General features: G+C 42.5%; 1 protein-coding gene across 2 annotated transcripts in view; it reads left to right on the top strand.

The window, feature by feature from the left end:
* Nucleotides 1-20,131, top strand: part of LOC138022050 (hydrocephalus-inducing protein homolog) — a 98,895-nt gene that overhangs the window by 61,207 nt on the left and 17,557 nt on the right. For both annotated transcript variants that reach the window (XM_068869071.1, XM_068869070.1), the window contains exons 45-63: nt 1,026-1,193; nt 1,724-1,945; nt 2,171-2,322; nt 2,766-3,082; nt 3,199-3,374; nt 4,387-4,559; nt 5,602-5,800; nt 6,651-6,750; nt 7,250-7,518; nt 7,691-8,034; nt 9,627-9,771; nt 11,367-11,660; nt 12,600-12,941; nt 13,551-13,956; nt 14,801-15,075; nt 15,611-15,879; nt 16,405-16,836; nt 18,531-18,755; nt 19,977-20,131. The exon at nt 19,977-20,131 is cut by the window's right edge and continues 153 nt beyond it. In XM_068869071.1, coding sequence (XP_068725172.1) covers nt 1,026-1,193; nt 1,724-1,945; nt 2,171-2,322; nt 2,766-3,082; nt 3,199-3,374; nt 4,387-4,559; nt 5,602-5,800; nt 6,651-6,750; nt 7,250-7,518; nt 7,691-8,034; nt 9,627-9,771; nt 11,367-11,660; nt 12,600-12,941; nt 13,551-13,956; nt 14,801-15,075; nt 15,611-15,879; nt 16,405-16,836; nt 18,531-18,755; nt 19,977-20,131 — 4,663 coding nt within the window. The remainder of the gene's footprint in view (nt 1-1,025; nt 1,194-1,723; nt 1,946-2,170; nt 2,323-2,765; nt 3,083-3,198; nt 3,375-4,386; nt 4,560-5,601; nt 5,801-6,650; nt 6,751-7,249; nt 7,519-7,690; nt 8,035-9,626; nt 9,772-11,366; nt 11,661-12,599; nt 12,942-13,550; nt 13,957-14,800; nt 15,076-15,610; nt 15,880-16,404; nt 16,837-18,530; nt 18,756-19,976) is intronic.

Raw genomic sequence — 20,131 nt, 5'->3', positions numbered from 1 at the left:
TGCACAATTTCATTTAAATATATATGAGCTGGACAGGTATTGAGAATGAAGGTTATTATCAGCTTAAGAAGTATGATCTTGATATAACACGAAATTCTCATAACTATCCAACTAAAAACTCTATGGTACTAGTTGAGAGAATAAATGTCTCGATCGTGGGAATGAAAGGGTTAAAATAACGTCTATTGCTCAAACCTAAGACCCTCAATTCTACAGTACAGTAGCCATCATGGGGATGAACTGACGCGCTATCGCCCGCAGCCGACTCGTGTCGAAGATAGAATGAAGGGGTAGGTTCTAAAGAAACTGCAGTCCGATTTAGAGCAAACAAGTGGTCGTTAGTTTAATTCCGGACCGACACTCAGGGTCTGTAGAGGAATGCTCCCCTGGTGAGCACACCTGCAAATGGTAGAATTTCTAGTCGTCTTAGACAAAGACCGAAGTTCCTGTCTCACAATTGTCCGTAATCTCCGTGGGGCGTTAAAAAACCCTACAATGAGGTGTTTGGCGGGAAGGGGGGGGGTTGTTGTGGTTTTAGGGAGGCAGCGTGGTTTAGTGTTTAGGGCGTTGGATTTGCATGCTGCTGCCACGGGTTCAAATCCCGTTCTAACCTCTGGTTTGGATTTGATTCCGGTTGTCCCGGATTCAACTACACCACGCTTTGTAAAAAGCCAACCGGTTACCTCCTACTAGTTGGGGTTCTTAATCGTGTTTCTGTTAAGTTTGAATTGTTAAAAGTGGAGTGCCTGTGAACTAGCTTGATAGCTAAGTGCTTTTCCACCAGAGCATGTCTCGTGGGGTTTTTCTTTGAACACCAGTATAATATGAACCTTATTTTGGCCGATCCATTTTTAGTTACAACCGTTCGAAAAATGGAAGAAGTCCAAAGGGAAGCAATTGCGGATTGTTACGCGAATTGCTTTTTCCGTAATAGTCTCAAGAATGTTTCCTTGGTTGTAAAAAGTAGGCCTACATGCAGATACTTACATCGAATCGTAACTGAATTCCTTTTCTTTGATCTTAAGGTATCTGAATCTCCAATGTCAGTGGTCAGCGGTGAGCAGGAAGATGAAGAAAATGGTGGTAAAAAAGATGGGTTGGGGGTCCCTCAGCTGTTTATCGACACAGGAAACCCAACCGAGTCACAAGCTGAACAAACTCTGGCTAAAGGAATTCTACCAAGTATTGAAGAGGTTGACAAATATAATTTGGTGCACTACCTTATTATTAATTGGGCAATTTGTTTTGGATTGTATAAATGCCTCCAAATTTTTTTCTGCGCATTTGAACCGCTTGGATTCATTGGTTCATTCTTTTGTGTTAAGTATTGCTATCGTTTTCCTTCCTTACTCAAACTTCCTTTCTTATTTTGTTGGAAGACCATGTGTTTCATCCTATAAAAAATACATGTTTGCTTTGATTTTTCGACTTAAATGCGTTTATTTCCCTCGTTTCTGAGACCGGAAAAAAGAGTCCCTTGGTAAACATGGAACTCACTCTAATTATTCAAAAGAAATTCAAGATTTCCCTTAAGAGTTAGCCGAGCTCCTTGCAGGAATCATGGCAAAATTATCACTTTATCTCGTTATTTAATGTATGCGTAAGTATCTTTGAGTGTCCTGCGGTTGTTACTTCTGTGTATGTACCCACTAGTCTTGCACGGCTGCATTCGCGCCTTTTTCTTTATATAATTCACTTACATTGTAATCGCAACACATTGCAGGTTATGGATGGCCTAGGCCTCGGTCCCCATGGGCCGCCCATTCCTCCCCCAGCCACTTTTGCGGTTGTGCCATATCCCGTACGGAGACGGCCCCCCCTGGGGTTTGATCCCCCAGCTCATTACGTGTTTGTAGCATCAGCACCTGACGATCCTAATGCCCCTCAAGAAGAAAAAGCAAAAGAGCCTGAGCCAGAGGTGGAAAAGGTGTTAGAGAAACCCCAGGTTAGTGCTGCCTAGACCATCTGTGCTTTTTTCAAAAGACAATGACATACCTTTAAAGCTACTGCAACTGCAAAAACAGGCCTAGCTCGGAATTCAATTCCAACAAGTTCCATCGCTTAACCAGTTGTGCGTTCGAACCATTGAGCAAGGAGCTAGACGCATTGCATGTTTAGTTTTTTAGTATCATTAAAAAAGTATTTTATCTAGTGTCTTGTTATATTTTAGGAGCATGGTCGCAAGGGTCGCAAAGATAAAGATGACCGCGAAGGCGGCACAAGGTCTAGAAGAGAAAGAGGAAGCTCCGCTAGAAAGAGCAAAGCAGCCCACGGTGCCCCGTCCCCTCCCCCAAGCGCCACACCTGCGGAGGAGGAGAAAAGGTAAACTGAGTCTATCGGTATGATGATTGTTAGTTATGCTCAAAACTTGTTTTCCAGCAAATTAAATAGTATTTAAATGCCGTAAGATAGATTGGTTCTTTTTGCAAGCCCCAACCTCAGAAAGTAGCTTGATTTGAAAAACGAGGTCTTGGGAAAAGCAACGATTAGTCTAACAATCTTTACAGGACAAAGCTCTTTTTTCCCCGAGCGAAGCTGTGTTGTCTCTTGAAAAGACGTGGTTACCACCTTTCCATTCCAATGTCCTTTTTCAAGATTCCCAGTCCTATAGTACCTCTGCTTTATAGTGCACCACATTTAAGGTCTCCGGGGTTATTAAAGCCACAGTGAATTTAACGTTGTTGCTTGATTCCGATTTAAGTCATGGCCTGCTCATGAGTAGTCTTTAACAAAACTGATCTCTGCTTAACGATCTTTTGTCGCAGTGACGGAGCTGTAGCGCCCAGTACTCCTCTGCTAATCAACCACCGTTGGGAAATTCCCGCAAATGACGCTGTGACGCTGCGCATCCGCTTCCGGTCTGAAGAACTTGGCCAATTCGATCAGACTCTGAATTTCGAGATCATGGGCACACGGCGTCGCTATCAGCTGTTTTGCCGCGGTGTGTGTGCTTTTCCCGCCATAAGTCGGGAGCCACGTGTGGTGTTCCCTCATCGCCGGAAGTGTCGAAAACCGGAAGAGATCGTGCACAAAAAATACGTCCTGAGCAATGAGACCTTCGAATTTGGGCCTCTTCTCTGCGGTAGGATTTTAATCTATGTTTCTTCACTTCTTAAATTTGACCGTAAGGGTATTTCCAATTTGCTGCGCCTTGGTTTAATCACTTGAGAGGTTAAGTTTAATGCCATAATTTTCCAGGAAAGACACGGGATCGTTACAAAGAAGGCAAATATCCAGAGAATATGGAGATAATAGTAATTTGCAACACGTCACCCCTGGATGCAGATATCAGCTTCTGTTTTCAGAACGACAGTACTGCGGCCACTTTTATCCTTGATCCACCAAACATGAAACTAAAACCAGGAGAAAGTCAGGTCAGTCACGTGTTTAGCAATAAGATATTTGGAGCACCATGAAGACAATACTCACATCCTGGTTCAAACCATGAACTGGAAACGTGAAGTCGGGAGATAGAGCTGTTTTCAATTGAGTGTCGAAAGTAATTAGATAATTACTTTGGATTATGATTACTTCACTCAGTGATTGGTTCAAAGTTCTCGCGCCATTTTTTCAACCAATCAGAATTGAAACCATAACCAACCGTGGCTCGCGCGTGCACATTTTTCCGCGCTTTGTCTCGGATACGTGTAATTACTTCGAGTTTTGATTGGTTAACTGGATTGTCTCCGACCTTTTTGATTGGCCAAAGTAATTACTTTGGTTTTGGTTTTACGACACTCAATTGAAACTCGCTCTAAAGTTATATTGTTGTATTGCATTATAAATTAACTTTTTCGCCGAAATGTTTGTTGGTTTGAAAACGGCGACAAGTCCTAACAAAGCGAGGGTTGTCCAATACTCCGACATAATGAGATTCATGGCACTTCACAATAGACATCACAAAGTGTCCCCCAACCTTAATCCTTAAAAAAATAGTAACAGGTTTGCGAGACTTAAAGAGCGGGACACTTTGTGACACTTTGTGATTTCTATTGTGACGTACCAGGAATCTCATCATGTAGGAGTATTGGACATGTATGAACAAAGCTTGTCGTCATAGGCTGCAGTCCGCTTGGTCATAACCGCCAATCTCGATCAAAGCATCACTTGCACAACGCATGGAAGATTTTGGTTTTTGATAGCAGCCTCTTGAGGAATACATATTCTTGTTTGAGATGTCCTCTGGTGGTGGTTTTATGGCCAAGTTTACTTGGCGCTTTAAAGCGAAATTTGCAGGAATAAAGGCCAAAATGTCTTTCTGTTGGCGAAGATATTTATCGTAACCTCACAGACTATTCCAGTTTGGCTGCTTTTTTAAAGAAGGTCTGATAGGCCATCACCTTTAAGCCAGAGTAACTGTGCCCAATTTCTCTCAATTTTTAACAGAACCTCACCTTGTGGGCGTATCCGAAAACTCCGGGCTTCTTTGAAGATGCAGTGGTGTGCTGTATCCGCGAAAATCCTGAGCCTGTTGTTTTTAAGATTTCTTCGCACGGCGTTCGACCAGAACTGGAATTAGATCGGAGACAACTGCAGTTTGACCGAGTTCTGCTTCACAGGTAAAGAGGGTTTCAAAGCCGAAGTACGTAAAGAACTTTGATTTAAATCACCGACGTGCTTTTCATACCTCGAAGCTGGTGGCTCCACGTCAACATGTGGAAAAATTTCAAATACCATAACAGCATAGAAAAATCCAACCACATGACGGAATCTAGTAAGGCATTTAGAAAGCTTGGAGTAAAGTCCGGGACCACCATCGACACCATAGTCAAATTCTGTTGTTGGTAAGGCGCGATTTGCACCAGAGCATCCGCAAGCTTAAATCCCGCGCCCTAACCATTGGCCTACGTCACCCCTACTTAAGTTCTGTTTTGGACAGTTGTGTTGTTATGGAACTACAAAACGGGGCAACAAGTCTAAAAAACAACAAATGTTACACGGTCGACTTGTAGGTGGTAATGATGGTAATGAATTACATAGCGCATTTTCTATTGGCATATTAAAATTTGCTTTACAAGCACGTTATCTATGAGTGAGATCGGACATCAGCATATACACATATGCTGATCAGAACAAAGAAGCGATGCAAGCCGTTTAACGCCACTGTCCTTTCTGTATTTAATGCATCCGTCATCATTTGCTTTGCAACTTGAGCCCTTATAATAAGGCAATGAAACCGTTTCTAACGCGTTCATTTGCTGTTATGTTCTTTTGGTACTTGCCAGCTATATAAAATGCGAAGTGACGGTGAGCTGCAATCCTTTTCAGAAGTGACTATCACAATACGAGTATTTCCTCTCTCGTCGAAGCGCAATAAGTCAACCCTGACAATCAGTGTTGTTTTGAGGGTGCAACAGACTGTAGTATCAAGTTAAGATTGAATGGGGGAAGGGAGATAGAGGGAGAGGACGTTTCTCCTTGAGAGGTCAGATTCTCATAACTCGTTAGAGTGCGGCTGGGAATACAGATAGGTATTGCGCCCGGCATAAAGATGTTCTGGTTTAGCAAGGCATCTCGACGACTTTGATAATTGCTGTAGTTAGAATCAACAGAGGGGCAATTGAAGATCACCTTCAGTTACGTCATTTTGTTCATTCACAGGAAGGACACGAAGGTTATATTCCTGCGTAACAGTACACTGCTCCCTGTCGCTTGGCGTGTAAATGGAATGGATAACCTAGGAGACGACTTCTCGCTGACAACTGAGCATGGTGTTATTGACGCTAAGTCAGAATTTGCACTGCAGATGCATTTCAGGGCAGTCAGGCCTACTAACATAAGAAAAATTGTCAGATTGGAAGTGAGTGAATTTGCAAGAAATTTCTTTGAGTTTTTGTAAGTGACAAAGATGCCACTGCATCGTTGAACTTAAGTTTGAGATTTTGCTGTATCGCGGCTTCATCAGGCAGTATGCATGGTAAGGCGAAAGCTCAAAATGAATCTAAACAAGAGCCTGCTCAAGGCCGTAGGGGCATGTTATTCAAGTTCTTTTATGTTTTTTGAGAAAGGTATCTATCGCTCTCAAGAAAATCATCGCGGCTTAATGTGCCTGTACAGGGAGGGTTACGTATTTGGAAACGTTGGTCAAAAACGTAACCCTCCTTGTATTTGTACATATTCATTGCCGTGTAGCTCAGTCGTTAGTGCAGCCGTTATCTAACCCGGAGGTCGTGGGTTCAATTCTCACGCTGGTCAGAGTTTTTCTCTGTCCTTTGTGGGCCTAATGCCATCAGTAAGGCTAACGCTCACATGGTTTGTATGGGTAGAAATCTAGCACTTCACATTGGCCTCCAATAGTTAATTCTGTTCATGTGCCTGTAGTTTCGTTGTCATGATGATCTTCGGACTGATCTCGAGCCGAGACGGAGGCACCATGATTTTTGCAAGTCAGGGTATATTTCACTTAGTATTGACTGACTCCTTTGTCACCAGAGAACTGAAGATCGCAGTACGAGTACGAAGTTCTTGTTTTCTATTCTGGGCATGCGCAGGCGGTATAGAGTGCGCAATTTCTCTTTGCGCGCATGCTTAGAATTGGAGACACGTTCTAGAGTAGAGGACTGGTGGTACTTGTGCTTCAATCTGAAGTTCCTTTTTTTCTCTCTAATGCACGTTTTAACGTGGATAAATGTTTATTTGGTTCTCGATAGATTTCTGATGTCGAACAAATCATGGGTCTTGTGCAGGCTGAGAATATTCAGGTTCATGCAGAGTCATACGATGTGGCCTTGGATATGAGTTTCCCTAAAGGTGCTATGTTTGGCTTGTTTCATTTGCTGCGTCGACCAATTTGGTATCATTGCAAAAATTTGAGGGCGAGCGAATCTGTTTGTTTTTTTGTGTTGCAAGATTCAGAGTCTGCAATGCATGGTTTTAAGTAGAGGGACCCATCACAGCTGAACCGTTAAAAATGGGCCCTCAGACCTAATGAGCGTTTAATGTGAGTGTAGAAAGGCTGTTCATTGTTGAAATTGAGATGATTTGCTCACTTTTCTGTCACATTTAGTCAGTTCTCTTTCTTCTGAGCCTTAGCCCAAGAATTGACAGATTTTATATAAGCAAAAGATCTGTATCGGTTTTTATTGGCGGAAACATGAACTGTGTCAGAAGTTACAAAAGTAGACGTGTGACTTGGATACGGGGTTTCTATCAGCTGTCATCCTCATGAATTATTAATCACCCTTTTAAGTATTATGCCTTTCTTATCCTCGTTTTCATTGCTATCACTTTTTTTGTGTATGTTTCATAGGTGCTGATGGTGGACTCGACTTCGGTGTTCTTAAAGTGTTGGATGAAACCAAACAGACTTGCTCTCTTAAGAACAAAGGCAAATTTGAAATCATCTTTAACTTCGCGTTCGAGTCCACAGATGGTTCACCTTCAGACATGGGGCAGCTGTTTACAGTGATTCCCAACCGGGGTCCTCTGATGCCCACAGATCGCCCCACCCAAGTACAGGTCATATTCCGATCTAAGAATGAGATAACAATCAAGGATGAGCCAATACTGAAGTGCCAGGTAAATTGATGTATAGCGTCTTAACTCTGTTAACAACAAATGTTTAACACATATAGCGATCCTACATAAAAACTCACAAGCAATGCGTCAGTCACCTTGCCACAATTTAATAATGTTAACTTATGTTAAATCAATTTCTAAAAAGTCGTTTCGTTGTGATTGGTCGTTTTAGATCATAGAACCCCACCTTGGTGACGGAGGCGAAGTGATCGCCAGTATTCCGATCAAAATCAGCGCACGTTCAGTGTACAGCAAATACGCAGTCTCACCCGTCAGCGACATCAACTTTGGAGCCATGATTGTTAACAATAAGAAGACCCGTGTGTTTGCGATTGAGAATCAAGGGGAATTTGATTTCCGGTACTCAGTCCTCAAGATGATCAACACCGTCTCTCAAGGACGTCAGAGACTGGGCCCGCCGGCAAAGAAAACGAAATCCCGCGACGGATCTAGCTCAGGGCGATCACAGCAACCAGATAAACCAACTAAACCGAAGAGAGCAGACTCAGTAAGAGGGTATGTATACTCTGTATACAAACGTTTGGTTTGTGACCATCCGCCCAGACCTTATATATCTCATACTCTGCTGATGTGTATCGACTGGTTCGCCACCGTGTCCGCCATGATCAAATCCTGTACTCCTTACATTTCCAACGAGAGCAAACTGTGCAACGCCCTTTTCATGTACAGTACTGATTTGTTCTTTCCCCGCTTCAACGTCAATAGACTAGTTTCGAATAGGCCTTTTTCGATATATTAAAATTCAGCTTGAAAGAGAGGAAAAATTGGGTGATATGTAAATTTTTCACATTTCATTCCAACGTGTTTCTATCGTTTTTGTCCTCATTGCCTCACTATCAAGCTGAATATTTGATATTTCGAAAATAGCCTATTGTGTAGCAACAAAATAACAGTCGAGTTTCAGGGGAATAATTTGCATTTTCCTTTGTTTTGAACAAAGCAAAATGCTAATTATTTTCCCCTGAACCGCGACTCTGCTCTTTTGTTGCAGCACAATTCGAAACTAGCCTAGTGCCTTATTCTAAAGCTGCTCCGTTTGTAAAGGGCAATTCCTCTGCCTGAGTCTTGGACACATTGACTCCTGTGTACAACTATACTAAACAGCGGGGGAAGCTGCAGTGTCAACTATTTTCAAGTCTGATACTTTTTTATGTATGCTGAGTACATGAAAGGACACTTGAGATAACTTTGGATCACTCCACATAAAGACGTTAGGGAGTTTAAGATCTACGACGGCGACGGTCGACGAAAACGCCACCTCAAAATATAACTTGGTTCTATCATAAGTCTTTCGCGATTACTTGGTCTCGTTCACGTCCTACAATATGGGCGAAGTATCCTAAAAATTGGTACGAGCGGTTTCAGAGTGAAAATAGAGAATGAAAGATTCTCTGTTGCATGCTTACGTTGTCGTGAAAACCTCAAATTTGGTGATTTCACGTCGTCGTTATGCAGAGGACCGCAATCTTATTTGCTAAAATCCGTGGTGCACGAGCAGCATGATTAATAAATGCTCTTTTAACCAATGATATTGTTTTGTGGCTTTGTCGTAGTCCTAGCCGTCGTCGTTTCTTAAACTCTCTACTAGACAGGAGTGTAAAACTTTGGGTCTTTGAATTGTAATTTTTGAAGCTACATTCAAAATTCTCCAAACCAGAGTAGCTTCAAATTGTGTGTGATTATCAACCTGGCCCCAGTTGTTCAAAAGGTGGAGGCGATAGCGCCATCCGCCGGGTAAATCACTATCCAGTGGATAGGTCATAGCGAACCAATTGCGATATCCAATGAATAAGGATTAATCCGGTGGATAGCGTTATCCACCTTTTGAACAACTGGGACCTGGAGCTTGTTTCTCGAAGGTTCCTTTAACTTTCCGGGCCCGAAAAAACAATTGTGAAAGTACCAGATTTACAAGAACCGAAAGGACAACATAATTGCAATGCTTCATGCCGCAAAACGGCCTGGTTTTGAAGATAGATAGACATAAGGATCCCGAAATACGCCCGGAAAGTTTTGGGACTTTCGAGAAACGGGACCCTGGTCTCAGTGTGCACCTTAACTTTTGTTACTCTTTTGTTCTTACAAAGGGCTGAGTTGACAACGGGCGCACCAAACATCCGTCTTCAGCTGGGGATGTTCACTGTTTACCCAGCCGTTGGCACTGTTCCAGCTGGGGGTTCTGTTCAAGTTACTGTGGATATGATCGGCGAAAACCCTGGCTACTGTGAGGAGGTTAGTTTACAGAGAATTCGAGGCGAAAAGTCTAACTTTGTTGCATAAAAGCTGCATCACAGTGTACTTAATAGGTCGACCAGAACAGGTATTACTATTTTGGGTTTACTTAATTCAATCCTTCGTTTTCGCTGACTTCTCGAAGACATGTTGTCCAATCTTTTGTTAAAAAATGTAAGCACAAGTTGACAAAGACACTATAAATGCAGGATAATGAGATGCACCTAAATGTCACGAAATGTCTCCGAAACCTTATCCCATTTCGAAGATTTCATAAATCAAAAAAAAAGGCTGGCGATAATAACGTCACAAAGTGCCCCCTCCCCCCCCCCCCCACCCCTCCATTCCACAAAAAGCGTGTCCCTATGGACTCAAAACAATAGTTCAAATTTCGAGAGGAGAATATTTGCTTACCAGAAAAACAAGCTATGCCTTACTAGTATTCTTTATATAAAGAATAGAGTGCTTTCACTCACGTGATCAGTAACCTTGTTTTCCCATGAAACAAAGGAACACGTTTGCATGACAATAGAGCTCAATTCCCGGTGGATTAATTGGGGACACCAACATGGCCGCCGTGACGTCACGTGAAAACACTCTTTACTGACGAGGATTGTTTTACCAGGATAATAAAGCTCATGCAGGTGACGTTTTATCGGTGCTTTGATAGGCTGTTAGGCTCAGGAATTATGACTGAGTTCTGTTAAGTTTATCAAAATGTCCGTCTCACAACCTGACGTAAGTGGAGGAAACAGATAAACAACGACCTTTTTTAGTCATGCAAATTAGGCAGACTGAAAGACGGACAGTGTCTTGCATTTACAAGATCATCTCTCGTTGCTTTCCTTTATTTTTTTATCCCCGCTACATTATTTTGGAGTCAAGGGTTGGGGGCAATTTCCGCCTTGTGCTTGTCTCGCTGTCCAGTACGATACACCTTATTCCAAAATGGCCGCTGATTTATGCGGATACAAATTGGCCCTTGTTGCCTCGTTCAAGATAAAATTTCTTTTGAATTTTAAGCTTAAGAACGAGGCATCAAGGGCTAATTTGAATAAAAACAAAAGAATATTTAAAAGGCGGCAATTTTGGACTAAGGTGTATAGGGAAGATTTCTCTTTACAAGCGTACCTTTTGTTATTCAAATGTGCCAACCACGCAGAAAAAAGACCCTTTGTTTTGACAGCAAATGAGGCTCTTGTTTGGTACATTAATGACAATAGGTGACGTCAACGATATCTTCGCAGTTTCAAAAGCGTCTCCAGGTGATCTGGTGACGTAATTCGGAGGACTGGGGAGGAAAATTTTAACGCCGTTATCCCACAAACGCGCGCGCGGCCTTATTTTCGAATTTAACATGGCAGAGGTGAGATTAGAGCTTGTCGGGTCTACTTGAATGTTCTTGCAGTAACAGGAAATGTGGTAGACACTGAATGATCTGTTGAGTTTTGGCGATGGAAATATGCAGGGAGTTTGGCCACCAGACCGAAGGCCGCGCGCGGTTGTGGGATACGGCGTTAAAATTTTTCTTCCCAGTCCTCCAAATTACGTCACCAGATCACCTGGCAACTCTGCGCCTTCTTTTTATCTTTTAGAGCATTGCCATTGACATCTCGGACCGCCAGCCTACTGAACACCCTCAGGGAATCCCCTACAAGCTGATCGGGGAAGCTTGCATCCCAGGAATCACCACCATCACACACGAAACTGTTGGCTCTATATTCGAAGAACATTTGATCGTGAAACAATTAAACCTGTTCCAGTTCTTGACTCACGACTTGGCCAGTGGCTCAGGGGTGTACGGAGAGGATGAGAATAAGTTCATTTTTTACAACACAATAGTTGGAAGAAAAGCCAAGGCTAGATTTAAGATTAGTAATCCAAATAAGGTAGGATTTTCAGCTGACTTCTGTGTTTTTGCATTTATTCATTTTCCTAGTTATCCATTTACTAAGCCAATCCATTTGTAGTACATTCATACGAATGAGATGAAGGGTGAAAATTTTTGGAGGAACCGTAGGATGAGCTTGAAAAAAAAAGTTGCCAACGTCGCTGAAGCAGAGGAGGGGAGGAAAAACTCGCAAAAAATTTCCGAGTAAATTGGAATTGATAGAAAAGAGTAGTTTTGATGCAAGAGCGTGTCAAAAGAATCGGCAATCCTCCTGCATGGTCTATATCATAGTTAATCTAGGGACTGGTTATGAAACCCTGGGAATTTCAAAAGCAGGAACAATACAGTCGCAATTAGATGTTGAACCGACCGTGACCCTGCACAATCTTTTGTTTTTGGTTCGCAAGTTAATTTCGAATAAATTAGTCGAAGCTTTTCATTAGTTATCCTGCCGAAAAAAGCGTGTTTTTGTCGGGTTTTGTGCAGGGTCAAGGCCAAAAAAGCGAACAAAAACATGAAACAAAGAAACTTGTCGAGTTTCATAACCAGCCTACATCTATTAACTATGTCTATATGGACAATTGCTTGCTTTCCGGGGGTGTATATAGTTATCCGAAGTGGAGTGGATTGCAAAGGGAACTTTATTTAAGTTTCTAGTCTTCTAGCGCTGTAGCGTAGCACTAATTGGCGACACTGTAAACTGAAATCAACAAATTAACGCAAATCAAATCAAATGAGCACCTGGAGAAAAACCTCTCAGCGCAGAGTAGAGAACCAACAAACTCAACCCACGTATGACGCCGAGTCTGGGAATCGAACCCGGGCCACATTGGTTGGAGGCGAGTGCTCTCACCATTACGCTATCCTTGCATGAAAAGGAAACAAAATAGAGAGATACGTGATTCCACATTTTTCGTCTTTTTTCTCAACCATGCAGGTGCCTTGCGATCTGGCTCTGTCAGTAAAACCGCAGTCCATGAAACCATCTGCTCGCTGGCACGATGTTTACGAAATAGATCCTCAGCGGGCTTCGATTCCCGCTCACAGCTTTGTTTACGCAACCGTGTCATTTGTACCTCCTTCCATGCAAATGTATAACGCCACGTTGGAGGCTGCAGTCGACGGAATGCCTACTGCAATGTCAAAATACCGCAATCTTACATTTGACATCCAAGGGGAAGGAAACCTGCCCCGAATAAATGTCGTGCGGCCAACTGCGCGAAATAAGAAGGGCGCTCCGGTGTTGCTGTTTAGACGTCTGTTGCTGGGACGTTCTCAGGTAAGAAAAGATGATTTTGAGCGAGGAGTTCATCATCATCATTGTTACCACCACCAGCATCATCATCGTCGTCGTCGACGTCATCATCATCATCATCATCATCATAACTGACATCATAGCAAAATTGTCATCGTTATCTTCAACATCGCTATCACCATCTCTATTACGGTTAAACATATGCGAGTCACAGAATACTTGACAAAGAAATTGACTTGTTACACACACCCTGGAGTACATAGCCAACAGATGCTATATTCGAGCTCTGAATTTGTTTATCTTATCTAATTAAACGGCCTCACGTTTTTGCCGAGGACGGCAAAGGAGTTAGCTGTACGTGATGCGAAACCGTTTTTCCTTATCAAAATTATTGTTTTTTGACATCAGAAGCTTCTGAGCAAAAAGAGCTTTAGTGGTGTTGATGACCCAGATCATAATTATGACATGGATGAACCTGGTTTTGGGTTTGCTTAATGCGTTGACCAAGGGATGTTTTGCTTCATAGATCGTTTGTACCTGAACCGAGTTTGAAATAAAGAAGCTTTTGTGTAAACGTCTTTTAGCATTCTTTTTTGCTTAAAAAACTCACCGTTTTCATCTCGTTGTAAACAGGTTCTGCAGCTGTCGCTCAAAAACGAAGGCACGTTGATGTCACGAGTGAATATCGATTTGAAGGACCCGGAAGGTGTATACAGTATTTCATGTGTTGAGGGTACGAAGACGCTGATGCCTCTTGATGAGGTCGTGGACGAAGATGATCCCAAGTCACGTGTTCATACCTTAACTGTGGTAGTCCCCATGGGAAAGACAGCTGATTTCTCTATCGAGTTTAACCCTTCTCTAGTCGGGCGAATGGTCGGTGAGGTTAGACTGACGGTCGTTGACAATCCGTATGAGGAGAGTATTATTCAGCTGATCGGAGAAGGATACCAAGATGAGGTGACTATAGATAACATACGGTCGTTTATGCAGACTGAAAATCAAGCACCCGACCTGGAGATAGATGATAACACTCCTGGTAAGTATATCATGGAGTACTGACCTCCTAGAATGGCTTAGAACTGGCTGAAAATTTTGCTAATAGCTGTGACTCTCTTCCCCCCTCCCTCACTCCCCCCCCCCCCCCCCCCGCCCCCAATCCCATCATAACCCTCAAGCGTCCGTAACATCACTTGAGACACCCTTACCAAGCGTTCCCATTTCCCTTTCATTATTGACGTGCGGTATTTAATTCTTGGTTTTCACATTACGTCACGACCGCCATGTTGGTGTCTCCAAACAAAGAAACGGCGGCCATGTTGGTGTCCCGACCCAATCATCTGGAAATTGAACTCTATTATTATGTAAACGTTTTCTTTTGTTTTCGTTGAAAAACATTGCTGTGGATCACGTGAGTGAACACCAAGAAGAGCATCGAAAAAGCGAACTTGACAATTAATCTATCTATCAGCATTGTTTGTTTTAGGCATCCTTTCATACACAATAACCTCTTCCTACGAGCTGTATCCCACTGGCAACGATTTAATACTACTTAACTTGCATAAATAAAAAAAATAGTGCTTCTGCTATGCATCAATTAGAGTAATGGCGTAAACTAGAAGAGCAAGACGAATACTAGCGTACTTAGTGCCTACGTTTTTAGGACAACCAAATGCATCTTCAGTTGAGAAAAGAAAATAAAGGGGAGAGTATTCCAGATAAGTGGAACTTTTCAAGTAGAACTTCAAGCCGGCAGACGATGGAATGTGTCAAAGGGCAAATGGCAATGTGTCAAATGTGTGAAATGGCAAATGGTATCGTTTCGTTTCGATAATCTGATAGTCGTTTTCCTCACATCGTGATTGATATTTTCTTATCTTCAGCATCAAGAGAGAACCATGTCAAATTCGGCGACTGTCCAGTGGGCGTGTCAAAACAGTTGTCGTTCACGTTAACAAACCATTCTCCTTCGGATCCAGTCCGTTTTACTTGGTCCCCGCCGCCTGAGGTCGCGTTCTCTCCATGCACTGGACATTTGCAGCCTAACTGTGCCAAGGATGTGACGGTCACGTTCTGTTCTAAGCAGCCCAAAACTCATTCGGCTATAAATGTTCCTTGCAAAATCACTAAAATCAAACTGGGAGAGGCACAAGATAAGGTTTGGATTGCTTAATTGGTTGGTAAACAACTGAATGAGCACCTGCGTCAATGTGGATGCAGTGCGGTCTAGTGGTTAGGGCGCTTGTCATGAGATCCAGAAATCCCGGGTTCAAGACTCGCGATGACCACTAGTTGAATTTGATCCTGGTAGACCCTGGTTCAACTTCTCGGCTGCACTTGTAAATAGCCAACTGGTTTTTCTCTGGCCAAATGGGATTCTTAACAGTTATTGTTTTTGTTGATTGTTTTTCATTGGCCTTGAAAAGATCCTTTGGGGAGCGGTCAATTAAATATTGCTTCGCTTACTGACTTTCAAACTAATCTTAAGTATGCTTCAAAATGTCATGAAAACACCATAAACTAATAAACCGATTAATCACAGACATTCCTCGATTTATGTGCATTAGTCAGCGAGCAGAATTATTAACTATTAAATACAAAGCCGTTTGGTTCACATCTACAAAAAAAATATGGGTACAAGTGGGTACCTAGGTCCTCTGTCTTACTTAGCAAAATTGTTTTGTTGGTTTTAGGCGGTGGACTGGGACGATCGCATGCGCACTGTGAAGTGGGTAGACGTGACTCCCGAAGAGGAGCCTTCAAGTTGTGCCAGGAAGGCCCCTCGACCGGCCAAGAAAAAGATCATTGAAGTGGAAGCTGAGCCACCCTTCACAGCACTGGAAAACAGCACAAAGGAGGTGGAATTGCTGCTGTCCGCTGTGTGTGACTATGCAAAGTATCGCTGTAAAGTCGAGAGCGTGCATTTCAAAGATACTCTCATGTTTCAGTCGCGAGTTTATAGGTGAGACCTTGAAATGAAGAACTTATCGGCAATAACGCGCGCATTTTCGGACAAAAAAAGGGAAGAAAGAATTGCATGACATACAAAAGTAAGGGAAACTAGAAGCAGCTAAGCCGTGAAGTGACAGTAGCTGAGGTTCAGGGGCGGCCCAGTGGTGATAGCACTCGCATCCCACCAATGTAGCCCGGGTTCGGTTCCTGGACTCGAGACCATATGTGGTATGTTATTGGTTTTTTTCTCTGCTCCGAGACGTTTTCCCCTGGGTTCTCCGGTTTTCTCCTCTCCTTAAATACTAACATCAATAAATTGCAATTCGATCCGGATGCAGGGCCTTCCTGAAAACCATCTCCGGGTGGGTGGAACTTCCTGGGTAAATATCTCGAATTATTAATTATTATCTTCCTGCCATAAGGAAGTGCTATTGATGTGGTGGTAATTTTCAAGTCCGGTAAATGAATGAAATGACGAATTCCCCTTAGATCCAGAGCTACATTTTATTGAGTGCACACACATTTTGATTTTCAGTTTTACTGTATCAAACAAAGGCGAGGTTCAACTTGACTATCAGTGGACTTTCCAACCGGTCGAAAAACCCAAGGCTGTCAATTTAGCCGAACATTTTGAATCTGGACCCGAACTGCCTGCGAGTTCTGCGGGACAGTCACAAAGCCAGCGATCAGGGCGTCCCTCCACTTCCGCGGGTGATTCTTCAATGCCGGCCCAGACACGTACCGCACCTCTGATCCCACGTCCGAGCTCGTCAATGGGTGGAAGGCCCTCGAGTGCCCTTGCCCTTGCGTATGAAGCTGGCAGTGTGGTGAGTGAAGGTGGAAGCGATATCTTTCCATTTGTGATCGAACCTGACAGTGGCAGTATTCCTGCTGGAAAGAAGGGCAGCTTTGTTATCAAATTCTCGCCGCTGGATGTGTTAGAGTATGAAGCGGTGTTGACCTTCAGGTAATTTTAGTAAAACGTTTGCAAATGCCAATGGCTTTAACGTTGACAGTGACGTTTTAAGATGGTGACAAGTTTTTTGTCTCCCTTGTTTTTCCAAGACATTCCTTTCAATTCCGATTTTAAGTAGAACGCATAGCAAGGCTGTCGAGCATCGTCATGGCTGGGAGAGACCAGGGTTGATTCAAAGAGAGACACAGTTGAGGAAAACACATGCAAGGGAAGGCTGTGCTCAAATTAATCTGACCCTTCCCTGACCTTACTTTTCGCAGTTGGTCAGTTATTAGTACTGGCCTTAAGGCAGTCATGAAGGAAAAGGAAGCCCGAATTTAATCAGGATTTCAACCCATGATCTCTGCGATGTAGGAGCTGAGCTATCAACCCTAATAGGAGCTAGTCATCGGTGCAAGCCAACGGGGAACTGCTCATTTGTGACCAATCCCGCTCAAGCCTTAATTTTCCAGCCCTTTTTTGTTATGGCAGTAACGCTCATAATTGCGATGCATGATTTCTATCTTGTATATCAGTCTCTTTATTTCTACATCCTCAGCGGGCTTAAAGGGGTTATTTAACAGTTATTTTATGAGCGCTCGTTGGATATGACATGGTAAATAGCCAACGAGGCGCGTAGGGCCGAGTTGGCAATAACTAGTCTCATATCCAACAAGCGCAAATTGAATAATTGTTTTATTAAATTCTTCAACTCCAAAAGTTTGGAAGTACGAAATACGAGCGAAAAAAGCGAGAAAATCCGAGCGAAATAAAAAAAAACTTGATGAAGATGGGATGTTGTGTAATACCTTGTGGTCAGACACTAGACAGACGCAGGCTTATCACAAAAACATTCCTTGCCTTTTCGCTTACTTCCAAACGTCGGAATTGATCCAAACTTTTCACAAAAAGGGGTCTTTTTTTGCCATTTTCAGAGAGAATTTCGCTTTCCGGTGAAAAAAGTTTTAGCTTAGCAAACACTTAGCGCAATCAATTACCATATTGCCATATAAGGTCAAAGGAAGGTATATGAACTGATAACCGAGATTCAGTGAAGTAATCAGAGCGGGAGAAATGCATTAACCCGGCGATGCTGAAAATTTAATAAGACAGGTTATTGTAGGGCTATTAGGGGACATCGTTAAGTAATTACGAGTTCAAAAGTTGAAAATGGTAATGTGGAATTCCTTTACTGAAAAAATTATCATTACATCACAAACAAGATGATTCTGAGCAGAAAGGACCTTTGGTCCAGGCAATTTGTCATAAACCTGAAAAATGTCGGGCCGACTTTTTTCAAGATTACCCAAATGCAATCCTCTTCAGTCTTGTTCATTTGTGTCCATCCATACTTATTTTTCCTTTAAATCTTGCTGTATTTCTTTTACGTTGTTCAACTGTTTAAGTGGTTATTGCAATGTTTCATGTTTCATTCTACTATTTGAGCATTTTGGGTGTCATGAAATTACAACATTTTGCATGACAGAGCCCCTTTAATATGAACTCACAAAATTGTCAACTCCCTGTTGGCTTGATAGCTCAAGTGGTAGAGCGCTAAGCCACCGGTATCGGCTTTCCTTTCGTTACCGCAGAATAAGCGTTCATTACTACCATGATCTGAAATATAAGCATGATCTTCCCCGCAGTTAACACATTTAAGTCTACTGTATCCAATGTTAGTACTGGAGTTTCTGTTGCTTTTTCAGCGCTGCCAATCTTCAGCCAAATACTCAGGGCTTTTCGATTCCTATTCTGGGCCGAAGTCTTCTTCCGTATTGTCACTTTGAGCTAGAGGAGTCCGATTATGTATCCGGTGGGAGAAGAAATCCTGAACTCAAAGGTCCTGGTGGTGCTCCCCCCGGATCAACTCTGGATCCCAGCACGAAGGTTATCGAGTTCAAATCATGTGGAGTCAAGGTCAAGAATGTGAAGTGAGTCTAAAATGACTTAATTAAAAGGCTGGACTTATGTTCAGGTTAACAAGGAATGGCTGATATTCACACTCGATTAAAACTGAAAAGGGTCTCGAATTGTCCCGTTACACTTAGACTTCAACAAGAACAGAAGAGTGACCTCTAGCGTTTGTCTTTTTCTTAAGGGTGTGTGATTGCTTGAGATATAGAGTCCGGGGGCCCATCTGTGACGTTGATCTCTTAACACAAGAGATGTTTAGTTTGGGGGCTAGCAAAATCGGCGTGTCTGTCATTACTTGTTGTCAATTTATGGACAAAGCCAGTAAGCCGTTGATGATTGAGTTCAGTTGAGCTTATTGTTCATTACCGAGACAAGGTGTAAAGTCTTTCTTGTGGAAATTAGTTTACCTTAATATGCAAAGTGATGCTAATAACTATGAGTATATTTATAATTTGCACTTGCTTGAAAACGTAGGCTGAAGAAAAATTTAAGTGCCCGACATCGGGCCAAGATACAATTTGTGATTAAGGTATTTAACAATTTTACTTAACTCGCTTGTAGTACAAATGATTTTCGTTTTCTTCAGTTGTTGCTGTTGCTCGATCCTATTCTAGATTTTAACCGGACGCCATGTAGGTAGAAACGGCAGCCATGTTGGTGAAGAGAATTTTACTCAAGCGATTGTGCTTTCTCTCACACTGAGATGAATAGCACTTGGTTTTACCTGAGAAATTAGTAAAAACGTTAGCATTATCCACTTCTTTTGTATGTAACAACATAATACCTTTATATTCCAAAGAGGAAGCAACCTTATTTAGTTTTTTCGTTGTTTTCAAGTGACCCCGTTAACTGGCTTCAGAAACCCGTAAGGGTTGAAACGTGTAACGGCCCCTTGTGTGCTGGGAAACAAGCTTCTGAATATTCAATTTGCTAAGTACCATATTTGGAACAACAAGAGCGAGGGGTTTCCAAATATGGTACTTAGCGCGGAAACATTCAACCAATCAGTTCGCACTGAATATTCGGAAGCTGTGAACGCCCGTTACACGTTTCAACCCTTATGGGTTTTCTGCTGGCTTCTTGTTCAGTACGAATTTTTAGTTAAGGGCAAGAAAATGGAAGCTTAATTGTATGCCAGCAAAATCGCGTATTATAATGATTCCATTTTGTTTATGCGTTGTTGTCATCCCTGCATATGCATCATACTTCATGTAACGCTAAACCAACTGTCCATGCAGGAGATTCAACGTGATCAACCCATCCAATACAAGTTACAGTTTCTCGTGGACCAATGAGGACAGCCTAGATGGTGCACCTGAAAGCGCGAACTTCCGGTGTTTGACTCCTGAGGGAACGGTACTTAGTGGCAAGAAGTACGAAATGGTGTTTGAGT

This window comes from Montipora capricornis, chromosome 10 (genome assembly GCF_036669925.1).
Source record: "Montipora capricornis isolate CH-2021 chromosome 10, ASM3666992v2, whole genome shotgun sequence".
Classification (NCBI taxonomy): Eukaryota; Metazoa; Cnidaria; class Anthozoa; order Scleractinia; family Acroporidae; genus Montipora; species Montipora capricornis.
The sequence above is the reverse complement of the archived record's forward strand: the minus strand, read 5'-3'. Positions and strand labels throughout refer to the sequence as shown.